The sequence below is a fragment of the Meriones unguiculatus genome, chromosome 2, assembly GCF_030254825.1.
Source record: "Meriones unguiculatus strain TT.TT164.6M chromosome 2, Bangor_MerUng_6.1, whole genome shotgun sequence".
Classification (NCBI taxonomy): domain Eukaryota; kingdom Metazoa; phylum Chordata; class Mammalia; order Rodentia; family Muridae; genus Meriones; species Meriones unguiculatus.
The window spans coordinates 171,071,970-171,093,606 of NC_083350.1; the positions used below are offsets into that span (position 1 = coordinate 171,071,970).

The 21,637-nt window shown below is 39.9% G+C and overlaps 1 protein-coding gene and 1 pseudogene across 7 annotated transcripts in view; both read right to left on the reverse strand.

The window, feature by feature from the left end:
• The window catches only part of Veph1 (ventricular zone expressed PH domain containing 1), a 212,399-nt gene that overhangs the window by 44,849 nt on the left and 145,913 nt on the right, over positions 1-21,637 (reverse strand). For all 7 annotated transcript variants that reach the window (XM_021634062.2, XM_021634063.2, XM_021634064.2 and 4 more), the window contains one exon: positions 16,397-16,531. In XM_021634062.2, the coding sequence (XP_021489737.1) occupies positions 16,397-16,531 (135 nt within the window). The remainder of the gene's footprint in view (positions 1-16,396; positions 16,532-21,637) is intronic.
• On the reverse strand, positions 4,709-5,978 carry LOC110546871 (protein SET-like; annotated as a pseudogene).

Here is a 21,637-nt window from a genome sequence, read left to right on the forward strand (position 1 = left end):
AATTTGAGAGAGAGAGAGCGAGAGAGAGAGAGAGAGAGAGCGAGAGAGATGGTATCTTTATTGATTCACATGACCCAGTTCCCCAAGCATGGGGAAATCCCATATGCCATGGAAATGAGGTCTCCAAAACTATTCCCATTATGGAAACAAAACATTTAAATGAAATAAAAATTCTAAAAAATGTGTCCCATCTGGCTGGGAGAAGTTTTTTTTTTTTTTTTTTTTAATTCAGTCCACATTTGCTTCAAGCACACCTGAGAGTTCCCAGGCTTAATTGGTCAGAGTTTAGAAGCATAAATAAAAGTGGAGGTTCAATCCTGGGGGGAACAAAGTGAGACCTTCCAATGCTCCCAAAAGCTTAGAGGCGTGTCTCAAATTCTGGTGTTAGAGCGCTTGAATAGACAAATGCACAAATAAGCAAACAGTGCGCTTACACACAGGATGCAATGTTCAGAGCCTTCTGTGACGTTTAAGTGTGTGGGGGTAAGGTGAGGCTATGAGGCTGGTAGAAAGTTAGCTTCCAGAGAAGGTCCTTTCAGAACAGCTAGGTGGGAGTGGGAATTTGAGATCTGAGAAGCCTAGAGCAGAGGCCTGTGCCTAAGAGCTCAGATCCACGAAAAACAGAAAGGAAGTATCAATACAGGAGAGGTAAGGCCAAAAGAGATTAAAAAAAAAAAGTCCATTCAAAGAAGCCCTGAGAAGGTGTTCATCCAGTGACTAAGGGATAAACCACACAGAGCCTGCAGCTAGGCGCTGGGGGCTACATATTCAGGTGCAAATGTGTGCCACACTCTGGGAGGGCAAAGGACTAAAATGCAGAGTTAGGAGGATGGAGCAGTGATTCACTGGCTGAGCACCCTCTGCATTCCCACAGGATCAGGATGTGATTTTCAGCACCCATGCAGGCCTGTCTCTCCAGTTCCGGTGGGTCCAATGCCCTCTTCTGGCCTCCACTGCAACCTCACACACGGCACACACACACAGAGGCCTAAACAAAAATAAATTCTAAACAGATAAAGTTAGGGGTTAACAAGAAAAGAAGAAGACAGAAATAGTTCTATTTAGGAAGAAGGGTGCAGTAAACATGTATGCCTTTAAGATCACAGGCTCAGTTAAAACTTTTGTTTTCGTTGAGTATCTGCTGTATATCAACTGTGTGTGTGAATGTGTGAACGTATGTGTATCTATATCTATCATCTATCTATCTATCTATCTATACATAAATTACATACAAGTTAAAAATAATTCAGTCTCAAACAAAGTGAGCACATGCAGAGTGGTCAGAGAAGGCTTCTCCATTAACAAGAGTCAACACTTTTGTGTATTTTCTTGTATGTCTGTGTGTGTGTGTGTGTGTGTGTGTGTGTGTGTTACGTGTGTGCATGCATATGTACATAGGTGTATGTCTATATTTGCACATGTGTAGAGGTCAGAAGACAACTTTAGGTGTTGTTCTTTAGGCACTGTGCAGGTTAGATTTTATCAACTTGATGCAGGCTAGAAGAAATATCAGTTGAAAAAAATTGGCTTGTATGCAAGTCTGTGGGGTATTTTCTTGTTTAATGATTGATGTGGGAGGGCTGAACTCACTGAGGGTGGCACCTCCTCTTGGCAGCTGGTTCTGGCTTGTTTTTGTGTTTGCTTGTTTAAATTTAACTTTTTATTGATTCTTATTGGTTCACATTATGCACCCCAATCCCAGTCATCTCCCCATCCCTTCATACCTGCCCTCTGCCCCACAAGAGAAAAAAAATTCTTGTTGTGGAAGCTGTACTGTGTCAGTGTGTCCTACAGTATACCCTTCTGTCCACACTTCCTTACTTGCAAATGTTCATTGCCATGAGTCATCAGTCTGGTTTGATATCAGAGAGAGAAAGAATTGAAGTTGGTCTCATGGGTGGGGTATCTGGGAGGTGTTTGGGGGAGAGGAAAGAATATGATCACAATATATTGTATGAAAATTTCAAAAATAAAAATATTTTTAAACTAAGTAAATAAACAAGGAAGGAAAGAAAGATGGAAAGAAGGAAAGAAGGAAAGAAAGAAAGAAAGAAAGAAAGAAAGAAAGAAAGAAAGAAAGAAGGAAAGAAAGCTAAGACGGAGCAAGCCAGTAAGTGGCCTTCATCTAAGGCATTCTTCTATGGCCTCTGCTTCAGTTCCTGCTTCCAGGTTTCTGCTTTGAGAATGCTGGACTGTGACTGGGACATGCAATCCAAACAAACCCTTTCCTACCCAAGGTGCTTTTGGCCTTGTTCTTTATCACCGTAAGAGAGAGCAAACTAGGACAGAGACTCCTCACTTTTCCTTTGAGACAGGATCTCTCATTGGCCTGAAATGTCATCAAGAAGGCTAGGGTGGCTGGCCAGCAAGCTCCAGAGATCTAGCGTCTCGCCTCCCAGTTTTCCATGCATTACTTTGCCCAGGTTTTTATATAAATTCTTGGAATCCAAACTGAGGTCCTCACTTGTTGGGGAGGTGCTTTACTGACAAATACTGGCCCACACCTCCTCGGTTCTTTTAACAAGTAATCCTCTGATAACACTTTTTCTCTAAGTAATCTTGTAACTTGAATCGTGGCACTTACCAATATTGTTTCATACCATTAACGTTTTTATAGTAGTTGTGTTTTCTTAACATCCCTTAACATGGTTATATAATAATTTTAGTATCTCATCTTCAACCAAATTACAAATTACAAGTTACAAATTAATCCACATTTTTTTTTGTGTGTATGTTCTATGTACACTCATTATTTTTAAGAACAGATTTCTATCTTAAGGATACTAAATTTGCTTCTTCATGTTTGGTACAAATATTTTATTTTACATTATTTTGTAGGGTTTTATTTTTATAAATCTTTATTTTTTATGTAACTCTACTTTTTGACAGATTACATTTATAGCTTTAAATAAATTAAAAGAAGAAAGAAAAACTTGTAGAGGTTTTGGTTTATGATACATAAACATGTTTTTGTTTTGATCCTAGGTGTAGAATGTGGGACTGATTCAGATTGTCCACAGCAGCAAGCTATTTGCCTGGTGCGGGCTCTGAGAGGAGCTCTTTGCCAGCTGCAGATAGTTTAAATCTGAGGACGCTGGAGAGGGAATAAATGGCAGAGTGTTGGGGAGCTCTGAGAAAGAAGATTGCTGGTGCTTGTCCCTGGTGCTCCTGGTTGCTGTTGATGCAGTGTGACAAGAAGCTGAAGATATCTTCAAAAGAGGATTGGACTTGCCGAAAGGAACTCAACGATCCTAACCAGCAGGAAGTAGCTAAAGAGAACTACCCTTTCTCTCCTACCCAGTATTGGGGTGTTGGAAAGGATTGGGGTGGAGAAGGAAGAAAGAAGGGTAAGAGACACAAATAAAATAGTTTTAAAAAGTATCCCAACAAAAAAATATGTACAAAAAAAAAATAATGTGACTAGTGACCAGGGGCTTGTTTGTTATATGGAAGGAGTGATATTTTTCCCTAAATATTTAAGTATGAAATTATGGAGCTGTTTGTGGTGGCCAATGTCTGTGATCCCAACAGAGGCAAAGAGATAAGGAGTTTGAGGCTATGGTGGACTATATAGTGACATTAGAGATGCTGCCTTGAACATCACAATATATAAGTAAAATAAGATATAATCACAGGCAAAATTGAGATCTCCTTAATTCATTCCACTAGCATACCACCCTCCCCCTTTTCTCAGTATTGTTTACCCCAAAAGCAGCCTCATCAAAAGTGTAGCACGATTCTGAATGTTTTTTTATGGCAGCATAAGACTGCTTGGTGTATTTTAAAAATTTATGCAAGCTATCATGGTGCTTATGTTAAGTTTTGCAATGTGTTTATTGAAATATTATCTTTAAAAGTTTTATCTTGTTTCATATGCATCTAATTAGCTCATTTTGTTGTCAAGCTTTGTGACCATGCTTTTCTCCATTCTCCTGCTAGAGGTTTGTGCTGGTCCTGACATTTTGATGCAAACAACACCGGATTTCACATTTCTGCATGCGTTTTCTGTTGCAGGTGTGTGAATGCTTTGCCTAGAAATGGAATTGCATGGTAATAGCACACAATTTGTAAACAGCTATTGCCAGGTCACTTTATTTTGAGGAGTGGGGTGGGGGAGCTGTTCTGGGTTGGATGCACCTAGGACCTTGTGAATGTTAGGCAAGTGTTCTACCACTGAGATGTATCTCCATCGTTTGCTTTTTAACCTATTTCTTCTTTTTTATTTTTTGTTAGGAGAGAATTTTATTTTAAAAGTGTCACCTTAAACTGCAAGGATGTCCATTAAACATCACAATTAAACATGCCAAAGGAGAAGCTGTGTTGTCAGACTGCCCACTTAACCCCTCATACCTCAAACCTACCCTTTGCTGACCTTCTATGCCCACCGTTTTCTTTTTAGTAAACAGAGAAAGTAGACAGATACATGTTGGTAAATGCTAACTGTCTGTATTCACATAGAGACACAGTATATTTCTGAGCCCAATAGACAGAGAAAGGAAAAAGCTAGAATTCTATGAAGTATTCCACAGGCACCCTCCATCCTCAGCAGAGCCAAGGGCTCCTTTTTGTTCCTCACAGAGAACAGTTTTGGTATTGAATTCACAGTTTTTGAGACAAGAAAGGATAAAAATGAATTTAGAACAGAAAAGTGGAGATTCTTTTCCTGTTGTATTTTTGTTCAAGATTATTTCCCCCCAAATAAGTTAAAAACCATGGTGTTAAGAGAGACCTCAAAAGAGGGTGACTGAGCACTAGGGTTAAGGGGAGGAAAATGATTGCAACTTGCTCCCAGGGACTGGAGAAAATTAAAAAAAATAATAAAAAGAGAATAAAAAAAGAAAGTTGGAATCCATCAGTCTTCTGTGCTAGTCATCCTCGCCTTCATCATCAGCTTCATCTTCACCTTCATCCTTATCCCCTTCTTCATCAATTCCTTCCAGCCCTTCCTCTTCATCATCATCATCATCATCATCATCATCATCATCATCATCATCATCATCATCATCATCTGCCTCTCCTTCATCATCATCCATATCAGGAACCAAATAGTATTTTGAGGGATTTGGCCAAATACCATCTTTGATGACATCTCCTAACATCTGCACCTGCATTGGAATAGTCATGACCCAGATAAAGAGGATCTCTGGCTCTTGGTGCTGCTGCTTCCTGCTGGCCTCATTTTGCGTTTGACTTGAGCGCTTTGTCGAATCCTTTCCAGATTTCCATTTGATTTCGGTGGACTTTGAAGATGGATCACCACTCTCATTCAGGTGAAATTCTTGGAAAGAACTTTGTTTTCATCAAAATACAAATCTATTCTGTAACCTGATTTAATGTCTTCGTATTCTGTCACGTCACTCTGGCAAATAATGCAGGGCCTCTTCGTCCTCCTCTCCCAGCAGTGCAGACACTTGTGGATGGTTGACAAATGTTGTTACCCAAAAATTGGGATTGTGGCTATCAATTCTGGCCTCTTCTGAAAAAACAGTTGGTGGAGTTTGTTATATTTTTGTTCTACTTTCAAAATTTCCTCACTGGCTTGTTCATCAAGTCTGTCTATTTCACTTTGTACTTCATCAATATGTTCAGTTGCTTCTTGCTGTTCTTTTTCTCCATTCGGCAGTCCGGGAGAGGCCAGCGTGTTCTCCAGCCTCGGGACAGCCACAGTCTTGATTTCTTGGACTGAGGCAGGATCACAGACTGCTGTTTCGGGGGCCATGGCTCGAGGGAGGTGGCCTGCCACCAGAGGGCAGAGGCCGATGCTCACAGCAGGAAGAAACTTGGACAAGGTGCTTTGTAACTTTGAGGCAAGATTTGTTTGTTTGACAAGGTGGGCTTAGAAATCGCTCTGTGTCCATGCTGGCCTTGAACTGATGATCTTCCTGCATCAGCTTCCTGAGAGGCTGTGACAGGACAGTGTCACCAGGTCTGGCTCACATTGCCTTTTAAAGGAGGCTGCAGCCGAACAGATGGTTGTAAGCCTTGTTTAGGACAGAGTAATTTTGTGTTACAATACAAAACTTCCTAATATGTAAGTATTTTTTTCTGATAAACTTAATTATAATTAAGACATTTGGAAAGACTCTGTCCAGCTAATGATTTTGTAGATTTTTCTTAAGCCTTTTTAATTGGCTCTACCTGCTTTGATATGAATAGATATGAAATTTCCATTTTTTTCATATCATTGTCATTTTGGGCATCTTGGTATAATCACAAGTTTTTATTTTTGTCAATCTGGTCAGTATAAAATTGCATAACAATAAGAACATTTAAGTCTGTTACTCCAGTGATACTGTGTCTGAACGTCTTTGCCCCTCCTGACTTGGTTATTTGAGGTTCATTGTAAGTATTTCAGATATTTTCTCCAGCTTGTGTCTTTAATTTTGTTACTGTGTGCCTAACCAGAGAGAAGAAATTAAACTTTTTAGGTAGTTAAATTTATTCATATTTTTCTTTTGATTTTTTGCTCACTTGTGTTCTAATTTTTTTCCTGTCCTGAAGTTATCAGGTGACTTTTTAAAATTACAATTTATTCACTTCGTATTCCTGCTGCAGCCCCCTTCATAACCTCCTACCAGTCCCACCCTCCCTCCCTCTTCTCCCCCATGCTCCTCCCCTAGTCCACTGATAGGGGAGGTCCTTCTCCCCTTCTATCTGATCCTAGTCTATCAGGTCTCATCAGGACTGACTGTATTGTCTTCCTCTGTGGCCTGGCAAGCCTGTTCCCACCTCAGGGGGAGATGATCAAAGAACAAGCCACTGAGTTCATGTCAGAGACAGTCTCTGTTCCCTTTGCTAGGAAACCCACTTGGAAACTGAGCGGCCTATGGGCTTCCTCCAAAGAGGGGGCCAGGTCCTCTCCATGCATGGTCCTTGGTTGGAGTATTGGCCTCTGCAGGGGTCCCTAGGCCAGGTATTTTGGCTCCGTGTTCTCCTTGTGGAGTTCCTGTCCCCTTCAGGTCTTTCTATCTCCCTCTTCTCCCATTAGGTGACTTTTGATGTTTTCTTCCAATTTGTGTAAAAATTTGATATATTTTGTCTTTAATTTACCTCCACTGTGTTTGAGATGGACCTAATTCTACCTTTTAAGTCTGTGTAGTGATGTATCTTCACAGTATTTTATAAATAATTAACTTTGTCCTAGGTGATCTGAAATCCTCCTTCTGTTACCTCTGAAATCCCATATGAATTCAAGACTGACTCTGGGCTGTGTTCTTTTATTAGTTTTGTTAGATATAGTTTTGGTGTGTGGTCCAGTATGATTTTAAAAACACTCTTGATTCTCCTGCCTCGGCTTCTCAAGTGCTGGCATTTCCATGGTATACCACTACATCTGACTCAGATTTTATTCTTTCTTTTTGTTGTTTGTATTTTTTTTTTTTTGAGACAGGGTTTCTCTGTATAGACCTGGCTGTCCTGCAACTCACTCTGTAGACTAGGATGGCCTCAAACTCAGATTCGACTGCTTCCACCTCCGTGTGCTGAGGTGATGGAATGTATCCCTTCAAACTGCAAGCCAGAGCAAACTGTTCCTCTTTTCAACTACTACTTGTCAGGTATTTTGGCCCAAAAATAAGAAAATTAACAAACATGGTGTTTTTTTTTTTCCTTCTTCATTAATTTATTTGTTCATTTTACACCCCAGGGGCACCCCTACTCCCTCCTCTCATTTCCTATCACCCATTTCCACCATGCCCTCTTCGCCTCCACCCCCAGATGCCAACACGCCCTGGCACATCAAGTCTCATCAGGACCAAGTGTCTCCTCTTTCACTGAGGCAAGACAAGGCAGCCTTGCTAGGGAAATGGTATCCGGAGGAAGGCAACAGGGTCCAAGCCAGAGACAGCCCCTACTCCAATTTTAGGTTATCCGCTTGAGGAGCAAGCACCCATCAGCTTCCTGTGTGTAGGGGGCCTAGGACCAGTCCACGCATGTTCTTTGGATGATGGTTCAGTCTCCATGAGCCACCTTGGCGTTTTTTAGGTTATTATTCTTTTGCTCCTTATAGATTTACTGTTGTCGTAAACGATATCTTCTTATTGCATTTTTCCTGTCCAGGTTATTCTTGATCTTATATGGACAACTTTATGATCCTTATTATAAAATTAAATTGTCTTGTATTTTCTACACACAGTCTTTGTCCATAATTTCTCCCTGTGTATCACCACTCCTCTCTCTCTATAGTTGCTTTTGTGTTGGCGCCTCCAGCTCTTACTTAGTTCTCTGGTCTTGCTAGTAGACAGAGACGCTAGCGGAAGGATACATGATGAGTGCGATAGAGGATACACTGTTGGAACCCGGCCCATGAACAAAGCTGTGTGAGAAGATTTCTGAGGCCTCGTGAGGAAATGCCAAGTAAACATGACAAGAATTTCATCATCTTTGTTCATCCATAATGTGGGTTCCTGGAAAGTGTTTTGTGCCCCTCCCAGGTGTATAAATAAGGACGAGTTTCCTTCAGCTGCATTTTTTCCTTTGCCTGTGTGCGAAATCATGTTTTGCCACATGTGGCTCGCCCTTGTGATTGTACACTTTGCTCAGGGGACTCTTCTTGACAGAGTATAAATTGCCTGGTGTTCTCAGTAAAGCTGGCCACTGCAGGAGACTTTAGTCAGCCTCGGTTGTAGCTCTGCTGCCCACCAGAGCCATAAGCAATATGCTGTTGGTTTCTAATGACAGCAAATGCCCTTACATTTTCTCTGGCTGTGATATTCATCCTATTTCTTGTAAGTTTTAAAGAAAATATTTAATTGCCTTTACATGTGATTATATACATTTCCCTTTCACATACTGTGTGTATATACTCCTGATAGTGTTTGAACTAAACACTTTGCTCTGTTTGTATGTTATTTCTTTTTCCATAGAAGTGGAGAGATTTAATAATTACACTTTTTTTGAGACAGTTTGTGTGTGTGTGTGTGTGTGTGTGTGTGTGTGTATGTATGTGTGTAGCCATAGCTGTCCTACAAACTCACTTTGTAGACCAGACTGGCCTCAAACTCAGAGATCTGCCTGCCTCTGCCTCCCGAGTGCTGGGATTAAAGGCACGTGCCACTACTGCCCGGCAATAATTACACCCTTATTATTATATTTTAATGTTTACGTTAGCTCCTTTTCACTTATTTCTTCTCTTAAAAACTTTAACTAGTTTCATTTGTTTATCTGACTACATATTTTATAAACTTTCTATTATTTTATTAATGTGTATATGGTGTTTGTTTGTATGTTTGTGTAGAGGCAAGCGTATCTTGGTACATATATGGAGGTCAGAGGACAACTTTTGACAGTCCTCTTTTCTGCCAGGCGTTCTCAGTATCAAACTCCAGGCAACGCGCTTCTACACATTGACTGAGTCATCCTGTTGGTCTTTTTGACAAGATTTTTTCCTGACTTCAACGTCTTAGAAATTACTCCACTAGAATTTAAATTGGAACTCAGTTAATCTATTAATTAACTTACAGAAACTATTCACATCTGTTTTACTACTCACTATTCTCCTCCGGGAGCTTGGCCTGTTTCTATGTCAATTCAGACCCTGTTTCAATTCATGGGTTTGTGTTCTTGAAGACATTAAATTTTTTCTACGTAACTAATTACTCATCTCATAATACTGAATGGGAAAGATAATACCTTCATCTCATAATACTGAATCTAACTCAATGCTTCTATGTTTACCTATCTGTGTGAACTCCTCGGGTGGTTTTTTAACCAGGGTCCAATGCCTGAGCACCCCTACGTGCTCACTAAGAGGTCACTATTATTGTTACTAGCGTTATTTATTTCAACAGGATTATTTTTCTCTCTTTCCTTTTTACCTTTTTACTCTTTTTTTCCTTTAAGACAGAGCAAAGGAGCACAGACTGGTGTTGAACTGGCAGGGTGGCCCCCAGCCTCCTAAGTGCTAGGACTATAAGCATTTGCCACAAATTGGCTCTAAAAAGGTTCTTTAATTCCACACTGTATCATTGTAATGTTGGTTTTATCTCTTCACTTCCAAGAGTCTATGACTTACTTATTTCCGTTCTATGTTCTACTTGCTCAGTAGGTCGTTACTTTCCATGGCTACAGTAAACCACACATGCTCATTAGGTACCCAAATCATATAAACTGACAGACAAAATCTCCGCCCCATGCTTTCAATCAATACAAAATACTAAATGACAATGTATATTCTGGTTTTATTTGAAAAATAAGAGCATCTCCAATATTTTATCACTAAGCATAATTTTTATTAGACAAATATGCATACTCCTAAGATATTTCTATTCCTAATCATTAACATTGTTTATTTTATTCAGTCAACACATATTGAATGACATGTGTTTGTGATTCTTTGGGTGCAAAGGGTACTTCTTTTATAAAACAAATATCGTTAGGGAGACAGATTGTGATGATTTGAATGAGAATGGCCCCAGAGACACAAGTATTTGACTGATTGGATCCCAGTTGTTGGAACTGTTTGGGAAGGATTAGGAGGTATGGTTTTGTTGGAGAAGGTGTGTCATTAGGGGTGGGCTTTGAAGTTTCAAAAGCCCAGACTTTTTCCAGTATCTCTCTTTTCTCTTTCTGCTTTCTACTTGTGGATAAGAATGTATGCTCTCAGATACTGCTCTAGTGCCATGTCTGGTTTTCTGCCTGATGCTATGCACTCTGCCATGATGATCACGGACTCTAACCCTCTGGAACTGTAAGCCCTAATATACTGTTTCTTCCATAAGTTTCCTTGTTCATGGTCTATGGTAACTAAGACACAGACAGTAACGTCTGATGCGAAAATATACAATTAATAAAAGTTTTGGCTCTTATCCAATTTTAATGCCATGAATATCTAGAGATAATATTTTTTCTTTTGAGCTGGTGAACATATGGATTATGCAAGTAACACTACTCATAGTTTTGTAACTTTAAAGTATAGTATTATATAAAGATGTCACAGTTCAATTCTGAGATCTGTAAAAACTTGCAAGTGATAAATGCATTGATTTTATGTTTAAACTTCATAGAAATCTAGAGAATACTCTCCAATAACATTGGTCTGATTGAATTAAAAACTATAATAGATGATCCTTGAAATTTATCTCTGTATCTTTACTCTGAATCTCAGTGCATCTAAAGCAGGTTTGAATTGTGTTATTTAGGTGGAAAGTGAGAGGGATAAGAATAGGGATAGATTGAGGGAAGGGGGACTGAAAGGATCAGGCTAACTTTGTAAACTTTATGTATTTTAAAACCTATATTTTTGAGCTTTAGGCCCAGGTTAAGCTAAAGTACTTTTCCAGAGAATAGAGAAATGTGACCCTGGTCATCTGTGAGGACAGAGATGAGAAAGCGAGCAAGCAATGACCTTCACTCAGCAAAAAGAATGACCAGAGATAGTATTTCTTACAACCAACCCAGATGGCCTCAATCCTTCTTCTGAGTAGTCCCTGACCTCTGGCCAAAAGCCTGCAACCCCGATATTCAAAGATGAGCTAATTATCCCCCACCCCCACCTTTAATTGCAGCCACATCCACACTTAGCAGGACTGGAAGACTAACCAATTATCTTATAGCTTCCTCATCCAATCCTGAATTGCCAAGACTGCAACCCCTAAAAATTCCCACTCCTTGTCCTTTAAAAACCCAAGGCCATTGTCTCCCTTTGCCACTCTTTGCTGACCAGCAGGGGTGACCCCATTGCGTGATGGTTAAAATAAACCTCTTGTGATTGCATTGATTAATCTGGTCTCCTGAGTTCCCCTACTAAAAGTTAGGCTCTTGCTGGGCTTAACAGAGAAAGGAAGAGAGGGGTGAGGATAGGGAGAGACTGGGACACAGAAACAAAGGCCTTAATGAGTAGCAAAGGCAGGTTTTAAGCCCAGGTCATGCTATTCAGGGATGTGTATAGAGGGAGAAAGGTAGGGAATACTGCTCTAACCAATATGAAACTTTAGTTTTTGACAGAACAAAAGGTTGGTCATTTCTTATGCACCATGAGTGATGGGATCAGCTATCTTTTCAGAGCTGTAGTCCTCTGTGGGAGCTCAGAATTCCAGACTGTTTCCATCTTCTCACAACCTAGTATCAGCAATTTCTTCTAGTCACCATGCTAGGAGAAGGCGGCAAACACAGACACTCATACATTGAGTTTTAAAAATGTAGGACTGGGTCCACAAGGAGAGCAACAGAACCAAAAAATTTGAGCACAGGGGTCTTTCCTGAGACTGATACTCCAACCAAGGACCATGCATGGAGATAACCTAAGACCCCTGCACAGATGTAGCCCAGGGCAGTTCAGCATCCAAGTGGTTCCATTGTAATAGGAACAGGGACTGTCTCTGACATGAACTGATTGGCCTGCTCTTTGATTACCTTCCCCTGAGGGGGAAGCAGCATTACCAGGCCACAGAAGAAGACAATGCAGCCACTCCTGATGAGACCTAATTGACTAGGATCAGAAGGAAGGAAAAGAAGACCTCCTCTATCAGTGGACTTGGGGAAGGGCATGCATGCAGAGGGTGGAGGAAGGGAAGGATTGGGACGGGAGGAGGGAGGAAACCACAGGGAGGATACAAAGTGAATAAAGTGTAATTAATAAAAAAATTAAATTAAAATGTAAGACTGGACAGCACACAACTGCTCTTTTGTTCCATCGGCTGAGGCAAGTCTCAAGGCCAAGCCTTTCTCTAAGCCACCAGGAAACATGATGCTCTTCACCCAGATGAGAGAAGAACCCGATGCATTGGTGACAGCCTTGCTGTCACCGTGGTATGAAGCCCAGGGCTCCAGTTCTGCTACTGACTTTCAAAAGCTCCCTTTGCTTTGAATTTTGACATCCGAACATGACAGTATTTGTTTATTCAATGGACTGCTATTGTGTTGGTCAAATACTATATGACTATAGAAATTAAATGGTAAATTTAAGAAAATCTCTACCCTTGGATATTTGCTGTTATCTCAGGCTCCTGATGAGGGTAATGTGTACCCCGTCATATGTGGTCTTAATTTAGTGAATCTCAGTGATAGACTCCAGATCTAAAATTCCAAGTTTTTATTTCAAAATGCTACAGGGTCATGTTCTGGATTCTCAAGCACTCTCTCAGATAGGTCTTCTCTTGAGAGGCTGAATTCTCTAGACTGAAGTGAAAGTTCAGAAGCAGAGAGACAAATGCCATCATTTCCACACCACTGCGTGTGTGTATACATATGTGCTTGTGGTCGATGTGGAAACAGAAGACTCTGCGTAAGTCCCAGCTAGTTTGAATTTATTATGGAGAACCCTTTGTAACAATGGTAGCAAGCAAGTATGATTAGGACATTTTGGAACAGAAGGCCACCTTGCCACACCATGTACATTCCAGATACCAGCATTTTTTCTATTCTCATGAATAAACCAAATTATGAAACTTAGAACATTTCCAAAACTTGGCTTTACAGTTACCTTTTCCCTAGAGGAATATTTATTGGCATGGAGTAGGAATATGAATAAGAGTAATAGCAAGTACAAAACCAGTTGCCAAGTTATTATTTTTTTAATCTCTTAGAACTCGAAGTAGATGCCAAGTTTTAATTTTCTTCTTGTCTCCAGTTAAAATAGCTAACGATTAAATTTTTTTATAAGACTCTGATGCATTGTCTTTAAGCACAATGTAATAGTTGAAAATTTGAGTGAAATATGCAAAGAATTCCACTCACTTCCTGTTGTTGTGATTGTGGGATTTTCTTTTTCTTTCAATACCAAGTGTCAAATTCTTAAACTAAAGTCAAAGAACAGTGAAACAGAAGTTGAATATTTCCCTGCTGTCTATAGACTCTTAGGAATAAAAGTTCTTTTTTTTTTTTTTTTTGTCTTGCTAATAGGTTTCATATTTTTTTTTTAATTTTATTTTTTTTATCAGTTACATTTTATTAACTCTGTATCCCAGCCGTGTCCCGATCCCTCATTCCCTCCCAGGGAATAAAAGTTCTGATTAGCTACATTCCTCATCCTGTTGCTATTCTTCACAGGAAAGACATTTCTACAATGTGACACGTTGTGATTACTTCGTCACTCATTTGCTCTTCCTCATTGGCACATGTGTAGTGTGCCTACATGTGAATGTGCATACAGAGGACAGAGGGCATTGGTGTCTTCCGCCCTTGCTTTCTGTCTCAGTCCCCTGAGACAGGGTCCCTCACTGACCCAGAAAGTCGCTGTTTACAGTAGGCTGGCTGGCCTGAAAGCTCTTAGGCTCTGCTTCCTGTCTCTGCCCCCAGGTTCCAGTATTGGGGTTACAGGCACATGCAGCCATGCCTTTTAATAAAGGTGGGTTCTAAGGATTTGAACTTAGGCCTTCTTGCTTGCAGAGTGACAGTTCTTACCCAACAAAGACATCTAAGCTCTTGTTTGTACTTTGAGTTTACTTAATCCTGACATGATTATTTCTCAAAAGCAAAATGAGCAGAGGGAGAGACAGAAAAGGTTGGTCAGATCGTCCCAAGTTATAGCTAGATAAGAGACAGAGACAATGTATATATATTTCAATACATTTCAAAGGACTATAATAACACATTTTGATCTTTTTCTGCAAAGGAATGTTAAATATTTGAGATTGAGATATTTACCCTGATTTGAGTATTATATAAGATATACATGTGTTTAAATATCTCATAATTCTCCATAAAAATGTACAATTTTTGTAAGAAAAATCAGTAAAATGAGGTCAGATAATATGATTAAACATATCGGAACCTCCAGATTTCCCATTTGGCATCCAATACTCATTACTGAACATTCTTGAAAGTAAAAACAGTGATGAGAGTCCTTGGGTCCAGATAGGGCTTATTGCAGAAAAGCTGGTAATGGTCAGGGAAGCTCTCAGTAGCCTGCCTGTATTTGCCAGCTGCATCGTCTCTCCAGTGACCCGGCCCACTGTAATGTTAGCAGTGCTACCCCGTGACTCTGAAACCCGTATCTCCAGTCATGCCCTTCTCTGCGAGGAGCACACTAACATTTCAACCACCAGACATACACAAACATGGCACTCTTTCCATCTTAGTTTGCTGGTATTAACAAAATGCCGGAGGCTGAGACACTTGCAGAATTTATTTCTTATAGTCCTAGAAGCTAAGGGTATCTAAGACCAAGGCACTGGAAACTGCGATGTGTGCCAAGAGTTTGGTTTCTGCTTCCAACACACAGGGCTCTGCCTCCTTCATGGATGGCAGATGGGGAGATAGACTTTCTATCACTTCTATAAACTCCCTTAACACCATTTATGAGGGTTTTGCCCTGTGATTTAATCAATTCCTTAATGCCACACTTCTTCATTCTATCACACATCACATTAAATAGGGTTAATGACATTCAGAAATTTGAATGTCCATACTAATTACAAACCACGGCACCTTGATCAACTCCATTGTAGTACCAGGCTTCCAAGTATGGTCAAGCTCTCAGTAATCATTCCCTGCTCCACGCAGCCCATGGCTTTTCTCATAAGAAACTCTGAGCTCACCAGAGTTCCTGTACCACACTTTCCCACTCTCTAGGGCCAGGTCTATTCTGCCCTTTGAACTTTTTCTGGTACAGCTGCCCGCTGAGCCTTCACTCTACCATGAGGGGATGCTACTGCTTCTTGGACCTCCTTATACTTTCCTGTCACCATAGAGCTTTGTCACCCTGGCTACACCTTTTCTCTTTCACCCAACTCATCTTCATTTTCTTGCTTGGTGGTGATTGCAGAAGGAGAAGAGGGAAGGTGAGGGGAAGAGGGAAAAAGCTTCCTGCTGCTCTTTTTAATTTCCTGAGTTTTCTATAAAGTAAAAAAATTGTTTATTCATTTAAAGTGCATATGTTAGTGCCTGAGTGTAGGTATGTCTGTGCATCATCTTTGTGCCTGATGCCTACAGAATTATAGTTGTGAACTTTCATATGGGTGCTGGGAATAGAACCTGCGTCCTTTGGAAGAGCAGCCAGTGCTTTTAACCACCGAGGCATCTCTCCAGCCCCTGTGTAAGATGTATTGATTCTATATAGTGCTTGTGGCTTTCTGTGGTCTAAGAAAACTATATTTCATGATTTGTGGGCCTAAAGGAGAGTTGCCCTGTCTACCAATGACACTGTGTTGACTTCAGCATGGTAGCACATAAAAGTTATTATTATCATCATCATCATTTATTATTATATTACTATTATTGACACAAAGTCTCAGTATGCTTCCCAACTTGGGCTTGAACTTGTAATCTGTTTGCTATGGCTTCTTGAGCGATAGGATAACAGGTATACGCCATAAGACCAAATTCCAAAAGTAATTGCTTAATAAATATCTTCTGATAATAAGAGAAGGAAAGAAAGAAGGGAAAATTGAATCATGAAGAAAAATGCAAACCATTTAAAGGCAACACCGAATCCATGTGTGAGAAGAAAAGCATTTACCTTCTGCTGTGGAAATGTGGACTCAGTCATGGCAACTTCAAAGCTGTGGGTTCCCCTGGGCTGAGTCTTCTCCCACAGGGCTTTGAGGAACTGCACAGACCCGCTCTGAATGGACAAGGGTTCAGGAAACAGGCTCTGTGTAGGCATAAGGATAGAGACACCACATTACCTCTTGGCCCAATGATACAATCTAATGGACTCCCCGGTACTATGTAGGCCAGTTTTGAAGAGTAACATTATGTAACTTTAAGTGATGAAACAGAAGTCTATACTGAAGAGCAAATACATGATTTAGCTAACACTTCTGAGTTTCTAAGAGAAATTTAAAATTAATTAGATTTTATATTCTTGCCTGTATATGTGTCTAAATCTTGTAATATAGTATTATATTAATGATTTTCCAGTAATATTACTTAGTTGCAAAGTGGTAAATATACATATTCATATTGACTTTATTAAGGATCTGAGAATGAAGGCATGAAATTAAAAGAAGGATTCAAAAGAGTCTATTTATGTACAGTGGATTATAAAGAATAGAGATCAAGCAATTAAATAATTCATCATATAATTATGGAAAATGAATGTTCTGAGTGAGTGTGGGACAAAAAATATTCTTTCATCTTCAAATATTAAATGGGTGAATGTTCTTAAAGCTTGAACTTTTATGTGCTGTCAATGAGACGTTACCTTTAGCTAGAATTCAGTACAGCCAATGAGAATCAGCTTTTAACGGGCATGTTAAACTTATGTGTATGTATTTACTAATATGTGATGTAACTGGTAATCCTTGATATGTTGGAATGTTCCACTTTTGGATGTGAGAAGCCAAATCAGTTTAAGAGAAGAGTTTTGATAAACATATAAAATATCAATAAATATCACTTATTCACATACAATACCATAAATGTTATTCTTTATCATGTGGTAGGATACAACAGATAAATCATATTTTCATGACAACAACTGAGATTTTCTAGACAGTCTGTGTGCACAGCCTTCTACTCAGTGAGTGAAAAATACTGTTTTTTAAGGAAAAAAAATCTCATGATTGTCATGAAAATGAGTGAGTGGTCTCTTATGCGAATTGGGAAGAGCAGAGAATTGTGGACCCCATGTTAGTGACAGATTTTAAAAGTGCATGAGCCAACAACTGCAATTTAATTTGAGCAACATACCCTAGAATTTTCTGACTACTATCAGAGTCATACAGCATATGATACCTTGTTTCAATAGGAGTAGCGCTTGATTTAATGAGTCATTAATCCAAAGAGGAACCAGTAGATGCATCTAAGTCTGAGAACTCCATAAATGTGGGATGCTGACATGACAGCGAGAGCTGGTCAAGTATACAAGACCAGTGATGGGTTTGTAGTTACCAAATAAATGAAAGTTTGTTCTGGCTCTGCCCACAAGCCAAGATTTACCCAGAGTGCATAACATCATAGGTGTGGATGAAGGGAAAAAGCACTGCAGTGAAATAAGCTCGAAGAAAACTTTACAAAGAGACACTTCCTGGTGCATTTCCTTAAAGAAGAGTAGAAAGAATCAGACTGTCAATAAAACAGATTGAGAGAGTGAAAAAGACTTTTTTCTTGGTGTGCTTTCAGAAAGTTAAGAACAAAGCCAAAGATGGAGCCAAATACAAAATCACTGATGAAAACTATTGAAAAAAAATGAGTAGAAAATGAATATTATTATTCTAAGAGAAAAGTGAATGTTATTTTTTTTTTTGTGTGTGTGTGTTTCTATGCAATTTGGCTCACACCAAAGTCTGAGCTGTTCTTTGCAAGATGTTATTAAGTGTTCTTCAGAAGTCATACTGCAGTAAAAATTGGCAGATTCTACACCTTTTCTTAATTACTGTAGTTACATTTTATAATTATGAAGCAGCCAGCACTACATTTCATTATTCCTTAATAAGCCTGACTTCATAAAGATATGTTAGACTATTTTTACTTGTGACATTTAAATTTTATTAAATTTTGAGTTTTCTTTTTTTTTTTAAGAAGGTCCTGTTTGAAAATTTTATATATGCATATAAGATGTTTTGATCAGGTCCACTCCTCTATTCCCTGTTCTGTGCTTCTTCCTTTATTCTCTTACTATGATTCCTTCCAAGTTTCATGCAGCCTTCCTCTTCTTCTCAAGCCTGAGCCCACCTAGGGCCACCAGTATATACACAGGCATTTGACCATCTGGAGCGGGGTAGCTTGTCAGGATCTGCATCCCAGAAAAGCTAACTGACCATCCATCCACTGTCGGTAGCTTCTCAGCCAGGAGCGGGCCTTCATGACCACCTCCGTCTCCTGCGCTGTGACTTTCTCTGGCTTGATCTGTGTAAGCTGTTGCAGCTACCATGAACTGATATGCAGCTGCTCTGTTGTGTCTGGAAAACTACTGTTTGCTGTGGTCATTCACTATTCCGGCTCTTAAAAATCACTCATGACACTCTCTCTGTCATGATGGTTCCTGCCTTGGGGAGGAAGTGTGACGAAATGTCCCATTTAAGGTTGATCACTCCAGGCTTTTACGCTTTACATGTTGACCAACTGTAGGATTTTGTGTTAGTTGTCATATATTGTAAAAAGAAGCTTCTGTGATATGGTTTGGGAGACATCCTATTCTATTGGTATAACAATATAAGATTAAGATTAAAAGAACTGTCTCAAACCCCCCAAAAGTGAAATTATTATGTTCATTTAGCAGAAAAACTAGTAATACTTTCTCCCCGAGAGCCCGTGATCTACCTAACCATTGGTTCTTGGCCCTGTTCATGATGAAGGCATGAATTCCAGCTTGTGGAATGGACCTTAAATGCAACCAAAAGTTGTTTGGTTACTCTTACATTTGTGCCACTACTGCATCAGTGTGTAATCTTCCCAGGACAGTTACTTAGCTTGAAGAACTTACAGCTGGGAGATGTGGAGAATTACTTTTCTCACCTGGTAGCATGTGTTCTGTCTGGAAACAAGCTAGGAACCTGCCACAGAGGGCTTCTGAAAGGCTCTGCCCTGCAGACTATCAAAGCAGACGCTGAGACTTATGGCCAACTGTTGGGCAGAGTGCATGGAATCTTATGTAAGAGGTGGGAAATAGTAAGAGCTGGAGAGGACAGGAACCCCACAAGGAAAGCAACAGAACCAGAAAATTTGAACACAGGGGTCTTCCCAGAGACTCATACTCCACCCAAGTACCATGCATGGAGATAACCTAGAACCCCTGCACAGATGTAGCCCATGGCAGTTCTGTGTCCAAGTGGGTTACATAGTAGTGGAAAGAGGGACTACCTCTGACATAATCTGATTGGTCTGCTCTTTGATCACCTCCCCCTGAAGGGGGGAGCAGCCTTACCAGGCCACAGAGGATGACAATGCTGCCACTCCTGATGAGATCTGATAGACTAAGATCAGAAGGAAGGAGAGGAAGACCTCCCCTATCAGCGGACTTGGGGAAAGGCATGTGTGAAGAAGGGGGAGGGAGGGTGGGACCAGAAGGGAAGGAGGGAGGTGTTTATGGGGGGGGATACAAAGTGAATAAAGTGTAATAAATAAAATAAAATAAAATAAAATAAAATAGTACCAGTTTGGTCTCTCCATATTCTTTGATTCAAGTATGTATTGTCTTCAGCAACAGAGTTGATTAATAGAGTTCTAGAAAGTAACCCCAAGTAATTACAATAGCTTGTAATGTTTAGATGTCTTGGAGAGCTCACTGGCCAGCAATTTGAAACAAGGTAACCTGTATTGGGCCAGTGCTTTATATTTGATAATCTATGATGTCTGTGAAAGACACTGTCTTTAAACTATTTCATTAAATTGAAAAATGTTATTTATTTGTGTGTGTGTTTATGGGCATGTGCATGCTATGTTATACATAAGTGCACGTCAGAAGACAACTGGCAGGAGTTGGTCCTCCACTCCCATGTGGATCCAACGAATTAGACTCAGGTCATCAGAGCTACCTCACCACCTCAGGTGACTTTTGCAGGTCTATGATAAAATATTACAGAAATATTTATTAACTGAAGTAATTTAATGGTTGTGTCACTGGCCTAATTTTCAAGTATATTATAACACTCACATCCTGCATTTTCTACTTCTGCCCACTCTTCTTTTACCCATAAATATTGCCTGTTTTGTTTTCAAAACACAGGCAACAGTGAAAGATTACTGTATTTTAGATCCAATAATATGAGTTCCGCCCTTCAATTTCCTTAGTCAGTAACAGTGGTACTTAAGATCTCTTCTGGTGCTGACACTCTATAATCTACATTTATATATATATTTTTTAAATTCTTTATTAATTACACTTTATTCACTTTGTATCCCCCCTGTGGTTTCCTCCCTCCTCCTGTCCCAATCCCTCCTTTCCTCCCCCCTCTGCATGCATGCCCCTCCCCAAGCCCACTGATAGGGGAGGTCTCCTTTTCCTTCCTTCTGATCCTAGTCTATCAGGTCTCATAAGGAGTGGCTGCATTGTCTTCTTCTGTGGCCTGGTAAGGCTGCTCCCCCCTCAGGAGGAGGTAATTAAAGAGCAGGCCAATCAGTTCATGTCAGAGACAGTCCCTGTTCCTATTACAATGGAACCCACTTGGATACTGAACTACCATGGGCTACAACTGTGCAGGGGTCTTAGGTTATCTCCATGCATGGTCCTTGGTTGGAGTATCAGTCTCAGGAAAGACCCCTATGCTCAGATTTTTTGGTTCTGTTGCTCTCCTTGTGGAGTTCCTGTCCTCTCAACATCTTCATTTATATTTTAAGTGCAATTTTAATACTTCTATTTCTAAATAAGTTCTTTCTTTCTTTCTCTCTCTCTCTCTCTCTCTCCCTCTTTATTTCTTTCTTTTTCAAGAAAGGGTTTCTCTCTGTCACCTTGGCTGTCATAAACTTGATTTGTAGACCAGGCTGGCCTCGAGATCACAGAGTTCTGCCTGCCTCTGCCTCCTTGAGTGCTGGCAATAGAGGCATGCATCACCATGTCCAGATAAGAGTCTCTTTTCATGTTGATATTTTGGCATAAAGTTCATCATTGTTATGTTAAAAGCTTTTGTTTGTGTAATTTCTGCTGTGCACATGTATTCATTAGAATAAAGTGGGTTTCAGAAACTTAGCAATGTCAAACATAATATACTCAAACTAAAATTAATTGGGTTTTAGAAGAAGGTAGATGAAGGGTAACCCTCCAGATGGTAGCTTTTACTGCTACTTTACAGGAAGTAGTTTAATTTTCTTTTTTTTT